This window comes from Lactuca sativa, chromosome 6, assembly GCF_002870075.4.
Source record: "Lactuca sativa cultivar Salinas chromosome 6, Lsat_Salinas_v11, whole genome shotgun sequence".
NCBI lineage: Eukaryota > Viridiplantae > Streptophyta > Magnoliopsida > Asterales > Asteraceae > Lactuca > Lactuca sativa.
The window spans coordinates 40,529,401-40,541,737 of record NC_056628.2 but is presented as its reverse complement, the minus strand read 5'-3'; the positions used below and the strand labels follow the sequence as shown (position 1 = coordinate 40,541,737).

The window sequence follows — 12,337 nt, the reverse complement described above, 5'->3', positions numbered from 1 at the left end:
TCAGGTACTTTCAGTTCCAAGGGGAAGGGCCCGGGATGATTGCAGAGCACACACCATCTCGTTCCGCTTTTTTGTTTTACTCTGATTGTTTTGATGTTTCACACATTATTTTGTTTGGCTTGTACTGATGATGTTTTGGAAATACTGGTTTTACTAAATTAAAAAAATGAAATTTTCGGGTCTTATTTTTGGGATGTTACAAAGGGCAAAAGGAAAAATACCTGAAATGCAAATGTTACACATATTTTGAGGGTTTTCTAACCCTAGAAGATCTAGATCCAAAATGTAATGAATCATGAAGTGCTATGAGGATTTTCTTATGTTACTTATGAAGTTTTATCATTACATTTGAGGTATTGTTGGTAACCCATGCTTGGAATGATGTTTATTGGGTTTTTGAAGAAGTTGATCTTCTTTGGAGTCCATGTAAAGTTTGAAGTTCAATGTAAATCAATGATTGGGTTATAAACCTTGGTGAAGCCCTAATTCCATGCGTTTTAAGTTGTAAGAGTTTTATTTGTTTCTTTGGTTTCAATCTATCATTCATACATAGTGATTTAATACAATGTGAACTTTATGTGCTCCTTCAACTTCTATATGAAGTTTGACAAATGTTTTGGTGTCTGATGCCCACTCCAAGGTGTATGGATGACAGTTTCTTTCAAGTAGCTAATGTGATTAGAACTTCATGAGCCCAAGGTAATTCTAGTAAGGATTAGTGAAATTGGAGAATTGTGAGTTAGGAAAAGGAACTGATGATTCCATCGTTAGAATAAAGTTAATTCACTCACTTGGAATAAAGTACAAACATTGTATGTAATAGAAAAATAGGAAAGTTTTTGGTAATGCAGTTTGTATACCCCTATAATTATTGCATTATAACTTAAAGTACAAAATAATTCAGAAAATGATTATTATGATAAAGTTATAGTTTACTTCGATACGGCCGTGTGGATATAAATTTTGTAAAAAGCTAAGTTCATATGAAGAAGTCACGGGTCATATAAGTAGATGGTATAAGTGCAAGCCTTAAAGTGTATTTTTGAGTATTACACGATCGTGTAAGTTTTTCTAGGATCCCAAATGATCAGAAAATAAGTTCATTGTTATTCAAAGCAGGTTACACAATCATGTTTCTGGTCACGTTTCTTGTTCAAAGTTTTAAAAATGTGGTTCTTAAAGTAGGATGTCATTTTGAGCCAAAAACAACAAAACATGATCGTGTAATTCAGAAAACATAATCATTATGTGATCATGTTTTGTGGTTGGAGTTTGAAAAAACATTTAAAACATGGAAAAGTCAGTAAAATGTTCCAGAACTTATTTCCACACAACTTGAGAACTTAAGTTGGTGATTTTTTAGCTTTCCATGAGAGACTGAAGCCAAACCAAGGAGAGATCAAAAATTGAAAAGATTTATCATCTAATCTAGATAAGGTATCCACGTCTTCATCATTTTAAGCTCTTTGTAGTCTTCCATGGTAGAATATGAAGTAGCTTGAAATTTAACCTTGGTGTTTTAACTCTTACTTATTGTTGTTATAAACACGGTAAAGATGCTATTGAACTTATATGAAGGAGTTAATGGTGAAATTCATGATTCTGAAAAAAATGGGATTCAAATCCTAAGTGAGCAATGAACAAGATGAAGTGACATTAAGCTGCATCTTAATGAATTTAGACATAAAAACAAGTTATATGTCAATAATGATGGTTGTCATGGAATATGACAAATTATATTGAATTTAACTTATAATCTTCATATATAGGAGTTGTATGAAGTGAATAGATGTCGTAATTGATTAACACAATACATAAAGATTTATGAAAAAGCTTTATTGAAATAACTCATTAAATGAAAATAAAAGCCTTATGAGTTATAGATATGAAATGGGAATATGAAAAACCTATATGATCAAGTAAGTGATCATATTTTGTTTGAGTTATCTATTAAGCTCTTAAAGAAATAAGTTGAGCTAAAATATCTTGATTATATTATTGAAGAGGAAATGAAAATAAGCTTGATCCAAGAACTGCCAAGCCAAGCAACGAAGCCAAGAGAACTAGTTAATATTCACTAACTATTGAGATGAGTTATATATGTGTTATTATAGGAATATATGGCTTATTACTTAATGAATTAAGTATTTGATAGATAGTAAGTGTTGAAAAATAGTGTCCAATGTCATTAACTATTTTTATAATATTTTTAATAATAATAGGGTCCTTTTGGGTTGGACTCATGACCTAAATAACATAAGCAAAATGAGATTAACAATAGAGAAATTGAGTAATCTAATCCATATAAATGGCTATTTTAATATTAATAACCAACTTATATATATATATATATATATATATATATATATATATATATATATATATATATATATATATATATATATATATATATATATAAGGAGAGAATCAAATGAGAACACCTAAAATATTGAAAACGTGAGAACAGTTCTGGACCAATCAATATACAAGAGTATATGGGTAAATGTGTTTTTTAATTAAATTACAAAAAATAAATTAAAATGGTAAGTTGCTAAATTTTAGGGGTTCAAATTATTGTTACTAAAAACAAGAATTATTCATTTTTTTATATTATTAATTAAAGATAAAAAAAACATTTTATCAATATTTTGTCTAAATTAAAAATCAAAATATTTTATCTTGCTTTACCTAATTCATGTTCATAAATGAAAAAAAATATCAAACTAATTTATCTTGAATACATAAACGACTTGCTTTAGTTTTATTAAGTATTGTCATATTTATAAGTGAAGATGCCATGACTAGACTCATTTTTTTCCATGAATTGAAAACAAAAAATGTTTAAGAATTTATCATTTCATTCGAAAAGAATAAGCCACTAATCTTAATCATAAATGAATACAAATCTAAACAAACTCATTTCATTACAAAAGAATAAACCTCTACTCATAATCATAAACGAAATACAACTTTATTTTAACAAAATACAAAAGACTTCTAAATTTCTATATTTCCAGTGGTTATATTCATTGATACATATACCACTAATCATAAATGAATTCATATGTCATTATTTTTCTTCAAATTTTCTTGTTGCTACCATATACATAGAAACAAGGAGAGGCACCCTTGATCATGTTGTCGATTTCCCAACTTAGAGTTATCCTTATTCAAAATATCAAGCTCTTAGATTAAACCTATTTAAAATATCAATCATTAAGGTATAAACGGATGCGATTATAATATACTTCTATTCATTGATGATTAAACTCAAACAATCTCTTTATAAAATCCGATTTATCAATTTTTACATTCACTTGAGAGTCTTCTAAATAATATTGAATGTTTCCTAAAAGTCCTTTACTATCCAAAACACATTTGATGAACTCGCCACACCATTTTCCTGACTTAAAAATAAAATAAATTTATAGTACAAAATCAAAAAAAAAAATCTATTCAGAAATAAATCATGTTACAAGTGGTAATGGAAGATATACAATCAATAAAAAACTCTATTCATAAATAAATCATGTTACAAACAGTATTGTAATATATACAATCAATAATGAATCCAATTGATCGTATCAATAACTTCAAATTTCCATAACAAAATACAACCAACAATCAAGGAAAGATGTGATAATGAGAAAAATGATTAATCAACAAGAAGGATTCTAATCATAAGAAATCATGTGCATTTTTTTTTATCCAAATGTATAGTTTTGGATCAGGAATGTAAGGTGAAGAAATCACAAATGTCGAGGTTTAAAACTCCAAGGAGGTGGGGTAGGTTTTTACAAACCTTTACACAACTAAAATTCATTTGAGTCGTGAAAACTATGAGCAAATAAATCAACTAGAAAGCTTAACCTAAGTCATTAAATCATTACATGAAACCCATTTTTTTAAGTTCTGAAAATGATGATTGCTGCATAAAATTCATTTGATTGGTGAAAACTATGAGCAAATAAATCAACTAGAAAGCTTAAACTAAGTCTTTAGCAATCACTTATGACCACCTAACAATGGCAAGGAATCGAAATTACCTGACTGCCTTGTTGTGCCAAAGTGGAGGTGAGGTTGCGTCGGTGAGTAGAAATCAATGAAATCACCGACGAAGTAGCGAACAGGGAACCGGTTACCTGAGTCGCCGCTGCTGCCTTGCTGCGCCGGAGTGGAGGCGAGGTTGCGCCAATGAGTAGAAATCAATGCGATCACCGACGAAGTAGCGAACAGGGGAACGGTCTTCGGAGGCGTGTATAGGACGAGTTGAGTCGACAATTGCGAAATGTGAGAAGGAGGTCTCTAAGAAGGAGGCGGCATTAGAAACCCTATAGAGGGGGAAAATAGATACGAGAAGATGAAAGGAAATAGGTGAGAGAGTGAGAAATTATAGGAAATAGGTAAAATTGTAATTCCTATTATACCCTTTTGACCATTTAAATGTTACACTTTAATGTCAATAGTTTTAGAATTTTTCATAAAGCGCCTCTTTAATAATAACCTTAGATTTAAATATTTAAACGATCCAGATTTGTTCTCGCGTTCTAACATTTTAGGTGTTCTCATTTGATCATACTCCAATATATATATATATATATATATATATATATATATATATATATATATATATATATATATATATATATATATATATATATATATATATATATATTGTAAAATGAGCAATATCTTTGGAATAGAGCATTCAGGAGTAGCAACAATCATTCTGGAGTATTCACGATCCAAGTTTGGTTCAAAATTTTCAACACATACTTTTAGAACAATTTTTATGGCTCAAGTTATGAGAAAGAAGAATGAACAAAATTACATAGCAACAACCAGAACGACCTACACTTTTGGAATGACCAAACTTCTTCAATTGATCTCCACAACTTCTGTTAGTGAAATCATAAAAACCCTTTCATTATCTGTTGATTGTACTTTTCTTGTATTAAAAGTGGAGACTTAGTTCTTGAACAATCACTAAACAATCATCGCTTGATGATTCGGTATCACCACTGAATATGAAATCTAATATTGAGATATAAGAGACAAAAAAAAAATTCTAAAATAAAAAACAAATAATTTTTAGTTACAAAACCACTCAAATCCGTCAATGATAACTCTGATAACGTTTTATAAAACCCAAGATTCAATAGTGAAAGATAAATGCAGAATAAATTTAATTATCGACATAAACATGAGAACAATATTTTAACACATTTACACAAGTTCAACAAAGACATGCTTATGGGCAAAATGCCTTACAACAAATATCTTCATTTTATCTTCACGAAATCAATAATCATCCATTATTATATCTATGTTCATTGCTTAGATGTAATTGTTGGTGTCATAATTTGTGGAGAAAAAAAATTGTAATCCAATTGACAAATTCTGCTGAAATGTATTATCTTTTTTTCTTTGCTATTTTGGTGGTGCCAAATTGATACTTGACCTTTTTCAAGAGTATTTATTCTCTAACTAAACCTTTTTATATGTTTGAGTTTTTCTTCCTTCTCTTTCTACCTATGTTTCACGTTTTCTTCTTTCATTTGTGTTTTATTTGATTCATCTTCCTTATTTTTCTATCGATGAGACATATCCTTTAAAAAGATTTAATCAACCAACGAAAGTTTGCATTGGATGATAAGTGTAATATTATAATTTATGTGTATTCAATGCCATTATTCTGTAAAATGGTAACTACTCTCTTTTTCTCACTCTCTCCCATATAATCATGTGCATTTTTTATAAATAAATTTCATTCAATGACCAAAGGGAAGAGGGGTGTTTGAACATTTTAACCAAGAAAAATGGACTTTTGTAGAACGACCATGAGTTCCGCAGAGGGGGCTCTATGTAAGTCTTAAACCTTTTGAGGAATGTGAATAACAATGAAGAATTGAGGTGACAAGGGATAAAGATAAAAAAGGGTATCTTTCATACTTCCGTAGAAGCGGCTCAATGGAAATGGTGTTGTCTCTCCGGATCATTAATCACTCTGAAGAAATGGTTGCTGAAGAATTTAAATTGATTCCGACAGTTCCGCAGAGGACTCAATGGTTCCGCAGAATATGGGTGCAAACGAGCCAAGCTACTCGTGAGCTACTTGAGATCGGCTCATTAAAAGCTCGACTCGAAACCGATTTGAAACAAGCCCGAGCCGAGCTCGAGCTTAATATTAAGCTTGTTTATTAAACGAGTTCGAGCTCGAGCCTATGTCACTAAGCTCGATTAGACTCGCGAGCCTAAACGAGCTTTTATATAATATAATTTATTATTATTTTTATATATTAAAATAAAAATATATTTGGGGGAATTAGGAATTTATGGTATTAATAAACGAGCTTCTTAACGAGCTCGAGCCGAACTTAAGCTTATTTAGGCACGTCGAACAAAAAACAAGTCGAGCTCGAGCCCGAGCCGAGCTTGTATAATTATTTACGAGCTCGAGCCGAGCTCAGTACAAGAAAGCTCGAATCGATCTAAGCTCGAGCTCGAGCCTCGTATAAGTTAAACGAGCCCGAGCCGAGCCTGACCAGTCTCGAGCTCGGCTCGGCTCGTTTGCACCCCTACGCAGAAAGGTCCTTTGCAGATTTGTTCTTCAATTACACAACTATGAGGAACTGTTCTTCAGAGCACCCATGGAAAAAATCTGGATTTTCTAGTTGTTTCTTATCAATTGAATTAAGATACACTCTAAATACCATATAATGGATTCAATAACACATTTATAAATCAAATAACAAATAATATGATCGATTTGAAATTCCTTGAAACCGATTTTTGCACGTCTTTGAAGTTTCCGTAGCAACCCCTTCCCCAACACACACACACGTTGTAACTGATTTGGACTTCCGTAGCAACCCAATTAGAATCCGTTTTTTTTATGAATTTACAAAATACCCCTAAAACCTCAATTCCTCATTGAGGGTCTGATTCCTCATAAGGTTTAAGGCTTCTGTAGAGCCCCCTATGTGAAAATCATAGTCATTCTACAAAACTCCATTTTTTCATAGTCAAAAACTTCAAACATCCCCTTCCTTTTAGTTATTTGACGAAATTTCACTTTTTTATATGTAACCCTGGAACATTTTCCATATTTCCATATTTTTTTCTTTGGTGATTCATACCATCCTAAAACAAAGAGTCAAATATGGTATAAAAATATCGTTTGATCACTTTGGATTAATCATGTGCATTTTGATACCAATTTCACATTTTTCATTATTTTTATTAGACCATCCGTTATACCCACCACATACCACATATGTGGTGGGTGCCACATCAGCACCACATTCCACTACCACATACATGGGGTACTTACCACTAAACACACCACTCCACCTCATTTTTTTATTTAAATTTAATTCAAAAATACATTAAAACACCACTCCACCTCATTTTTTTATTTAAATTTAATTCAAAAATACATTAAAAACATTTTTTTAATACTATTTTTCCATTAAATTAAAATACCAAATTACATTAAATAAAAACTAAATTAATTGAAATTAAAAAATAAAATAAAAATAACAATCAAAATAAAAATTACATTAGTTAATTTAAAAAAAATTAAAAAAAAACTAAAAATTCCAACCATACATAAAATAAACTATCCCCTACGCCTACGTCGGGCTCGAACCGACTCTTTCATTGCTAGAAAAAGTTCCAAGTCTTCGCCCTCAAGGTCGTCCGCTTTCATTTTCAAGATTTCCATATCGGTTTTTGTTTGGAGTGTCTCTTGTGCCTCTTGAAATGATGTTTGTGCTTCGATCATTTTTTGTTCCATCCGAGTCATCACCTCGGCCTTCGTTTCCTGAAGCTGCACATATCGATCAAATTTATCGCCGAACATATCCATAACACTAGAATTCGAAGATGTTGACGCCGCTTTTTTTGCTTTATTTCTTCCAACGGGCCGAGGAAGAGGTTGGTCGGTTTCAAGATCTATCGGATCGTCGTTGATGTCGATGTGTGTTCGGCCGTCCGATTGTTGAGAAGCTCCATCGGGGTTTCTCGAACGCTTTGAACCGGAAGATTGGGAACTTCCTTCCGTTTGCTCTTTCCATTTTGGGGAGTCTTTCAATTTTAGCCACGGCTTCATATACGGAAAAGCTTTGCGTGTAGGCGTTGTTTTTTCATATTGGTCCATGGCCGCCTTGAAAACATTATCGTTCGAGCCGCTTTTGCGTATGTTTATTTTGCGTATGTTTAGGAGATTGTTGTAGATTCCTCCAAAATCGGTGCATTTTAATCGAATATCTCGCCATTTCGACGTAATTTGATCGGCATTTCGAGCTTGACTTTCCATTAAGTCGTAAAAAATGGCTCGGACTTTTTCCCAAAAACTTCCGTACGTCTGGCTATCTCCTACAATTGGATCTTCGGAAGCCGCCACCCATGCCTCCGCTAACTTTTCTTCTTCTTCTTTTGTCCATGGGACCCTTTCTTGGTTGGTAGTGGGTCGGGCCGGTTTTTTTCCTTTTTTCTTTTTTGGTTGAGGTGGTGGTGAAGGTTGCGTTTCCGGAACAAAATCCGGCGAAAGTGGTGGTTGTGAGCTTGGTGGTTGTTGTTGTTGTGACGATTGTTGTTGGAGTTGTTGTAGTTGTTGGAATTGTTGAAATTGTTGGTATTGTTGTTGCATTTGTTGTTGTTGGAAAGCCGGAAAAGGTTGATATTGTTGTTGGAAAAGTGGTGTTTGTTGGATAGGGGAACCACTTTGAAGTAGATTGATAAAACCGCCTTGAGGTGACTCCATCGTCGGGAATTGTCGAGGTGTTGTGTCTAACGCAAAAGCGTTATCGGGTTTGCGATTTCGGTAGTTTGGAGGGGTATTTTGGTTGGGATCCATGATTTTTGGTTGTGAAGATGTAGTGTGTAGTTTGTGTATAGAGAAAGAAAAGAATGGTGTAAAAAATAAGGAGTAAAAGTATGGTATTTATAGGTAAATAAATTATTTATTTATTTATTTTTTTTTTTTTTATTAATCTAGCCGTTTAACAACGGCTACACAACGGCTCAAGAAACGGTCGAATTCTTTGCGCATCGGATGATTGGTCGTTTGCATTCGTTGTCCGGGCCACGGAAGGCCACGACCACGACCCACCACGAACCACCGGGGTGGTGTGCACGGCCGTGGTTCGTGGCCAACTAGACCACGAACATATTCGTGCAATGTACACCGGATGGTCTTACAAGAAATATAATACACAATTACACATCCTCCAATAATACACAACTATTTCTTTTGTCGATCGAGTTTTACAACTAAAACCCTTACCTTTTAAGTGCCACGTTCCAAAATTATTACAATTCGAAATCGGTTCCTCTGCCCTCGCAACAGAACGTGAAAGCTTGAAACAGAACAAAGAAGGAAATAACCGCCAAACTGAACAAGATTCAATCAAGAAACGCATTCCGCCATTGGAGAGGATCAAAGAATTGGAGGGAAGTTAACTGAATTGGGCACCAACTTCGAAATGGGTTTATATATAATGCTCTAAACAAATCATAGTTCATCACTTTGCACATCTAAATTCTGACCAATAATAGAAACTCAAGATCCATTGTCATTCATCGCCATGAACGAGCATCCTACACCGCCACCGCCACCGCCGCCACGGCGTATAGTCGTCCTCCCGACGGCCACTGCTGTCCTGACTCGAACCACCTCCATCTTCTTCACCCGCAAGAATTTCCTTATGTTTCTCGTTCTTTCCATCCTTCTGTCTTTTCAACGTCTTAACATCGACATGGCTACTAATACCCTCACTTCCTACATCGATAACCAGTCTTCCATTCAATCCTTCTTCTCTCGAACTCACGAACCTCCCAATCCCACCACGATCACCGCCGTACGCCGCCCTTTCCTCCAGCTCCCCCTCGTCGGGACTCTAGACAATGATTTCTTCACTGAAGACGATGAGTTCGATCGTCGCAGCCTCCCAAACCCCCAATCAAATTCCACCTCATTCATACTCGACTCCTCCGATTCCCAATTGGGATTCTCCAATTCCGTGTCGAATAATGACATCAACGCATCTGAAATCAACGATTCTGCTCCGATTGATGAAACGGCTGAAAGTAAATCCGACTCGCAGTCCTTGAAGACATCTGACCTCGAACGCCATGGATTTACTGCATTGTTCTTCCCCTTTGGTGCTTTCTGTGCTTCGTATGGATATCTCGTGCTTGGATTCGTTTCTACTTATGCTTACATTCATGGGGTTATATTCGTATTGGTTCTGAACGATTTCTGTATGAGATACAACTCTTTCATCGGGACTTACTTGAATGGTTGTTCTCTGGGTTTGAAACGATTGTGTCGCAACATTCTCATGAGATGGATAATCAGATCTGTTTTCTCTCTACTCTTGGGCATCTGCTTCTTCGGACAAATTGAAGACAAACATACACTCGTGAAGATCTTCGTTAGGTTAATCTTCATGCCATATTCCATTTTCTCTCCATGGGTTAAAGGTTTCGAGAAGGAACGTGAAGACTTCATTTTACCATGGCTGTTCGTAGATTTCTTGACCTCCTTTGCGCTTACTCTGGATCCTTGGATAGTTATGGCGGATCCAAGAAGAAATTGGCGGGAAGTTGTACAAGAAGGTTGGAATTTGTTGTCATTATCGCTGCATCTCGCTTATAATCTCAAGAGTTTTGAAAGTATAGTTTGTGGACCATATGTTAGATGGGTATTTGCAAGAACATTTGGGGATTTCTTTGCTAGAGCTTTACATTGTTTCATGGAGGTTTACTTCATGGTTGCATGGTTGATGTATTACTTGTCTGTGAAGTCCATTCATGCTAATTCTAGTGGTCAACCTTTTGGTCAACGAGAGCTTGAAGCCATGCTTGGAGATGTTAGATGATAGTTGATATGATGTCAATTCTTGCAAATATGAAGTGTTGGTGTTTTGGTTAAATGTGTTTGAACAAATGTGAATAACATTTTTTTTAGATGATATGAATTCAAATGGTTTGTATAAAATGTGTAGATGGAAATTGGAATGGTTACTTTTCATGATTTTGTTGTTAGGAATCACAATTTATTATTTCATCAAGAATCCCTTCAAAAATGGGGTTTGCTACTTTACACTAAATCTAAAATCTTGAACAAAAAAAAAAAATCTAACAAAATTCAAAAACAGAAAGTGGTTTTGTGATCATGTGGCAATGAAGCAACTTTGAGGAAGACTTCCTCATCACAAGGGATGTAGAGTTTAGAATCAGCAGTGAAGTCGTATTCTTCTCGAGCTTGATCCAACAACTCGTTGAATGAAGGGTTTTTTAGTAATTTCACATTGATGACAAACCTACTCTGGTTTTGACCAACGTAGACTACAAGATGACCCTTTGGGACGTCCCTTGGAATGGAGTCATGTTCATCGTCTTCATGTATGGATGGTGATGATGATGATGATGATGATGATGGTTGAGTGATTCTCCATGGACACCAGTTTTTACAGCTTAAACAAGATGCAACTCCATTAATCTCCCTCCTCTTTTTAAGCCATGCTTTCAGAATCTTTACTATCATCATGTTTATATATACATGTGTATGTAGTAGAGAGAGAGGGAGAGAGAATGATGTATATGATGGTGGACAACTGGGAGAGAGTAATATATATTTATAGTGATGATGAAATGAGGAGAGAGGAAAGTAAGATGATGATGACTAAGAGGTTGTGGTTAGGGAGATTGAAATTGATTGAGCACTTTGATTGAGTATAGATACTAATTCCTATCTAAATTTGGAAATGTGAATCATATCTATTGTGTAAGTGGAAAATGATTCATTTCTATTAAAAAAACGTTTTTCTTTGGGAAAAAGAAAGTTTATTATTTTTCTTTTTTGTTTTTGTTGGCTAAGAAACAATAGTAACAACAATAATAATTGATTCTCATTAAGAATGTGTAAGAAAGAGGTCATTACTCCACCTCGTCATAGAAAGACTATTTTCAGATGATCTCCAACATGTAAATCGTGTGGAGTAGGTTAATAGAGGTGGTAAATAAGAAATTTCTTGTTGGCAATTAAGCGTCGACTTAAAGGGAAAAATAAATATGTAAACATTGTAAAAAAAAAAAAAAAAAAAAAAAAAAAAAAAAAACTATGACATATATTTGCTTGCTCCCCAATCCTGATTTTTAAATTTTAATCATCACTCCTTGTATGAATACATATCATCAACCTATACTACTCTATTGTAGTGGTGTGTTGTCTCATATGGACATATGCCAAAACCACTACATTCTTCCCTCCCTCAATTTATCATTGATCGACATCACTCCTACCACATTAAATATCTTGTTCAATAAT

The 12,337-nt window shown here is 34.1% G+C and overlaps 3 protein-coding genes across 3 annotated transcripts; 1 reads left to right on the top strand and 2 right to left on the bottom strand.

Annotated features, from left to right (window-relative positions):
- Positions 1-7,621: 7,621 nt before the first annotated feature.
- On the bottom strand, positions 7,622-8,860 carry LOC128126779 (glutathione S-transferase T3-like). Its single transcript, XM_052764890.1, has 2 exons — positions 8,652-8,860; positions 7,622-8,567 (listed from the first exon to the last, which is right to left on the bottom strand). The coding sequence occupies exons 1-2, from the start codon at positions 8,858-8,860 to the stop codon at positions 7,622-7,624; spliced, it is 1,155 nt and encodes a 384-aa protein (XP_052620850.1).
- A 730-nt stretch (positions 8,861-9,590) lies between these two features.
- On the top strand, positions 9,591-10,886 carry LOC111894064 (uncharacterized). Its single transcript, XM_023890139.3, has one exon. It carries the CDS (start codon positions 9,591-9,593, stop codon positions 10,884-10,886), a length of 1,296 nt encoding a protein of 431 aa, XP_023745907.2.
- Positions 10,887-11,018: 132 nt separating this feature from the next.
- LOC111894065 (protein SMALL AUXIN UP-REGULATED RNA 12-like) lies at positions 11,019-11,595 on the bottom strand. Its single transcript, XM_023890140.3, has one exon. The coding sequence runs from the start codon at positions 11,555-11,557 to the stop codon at positions 11,156-11,158; it is 402 nt and encodes a 133-aa protein (XP_023745908.1). The 5' UTR covers positions 11,558-11,595; the 3' UTR covers positions 11,019-11,155.
- Positions 11,596-12,337: the final 742 nt, after the last annotated feature.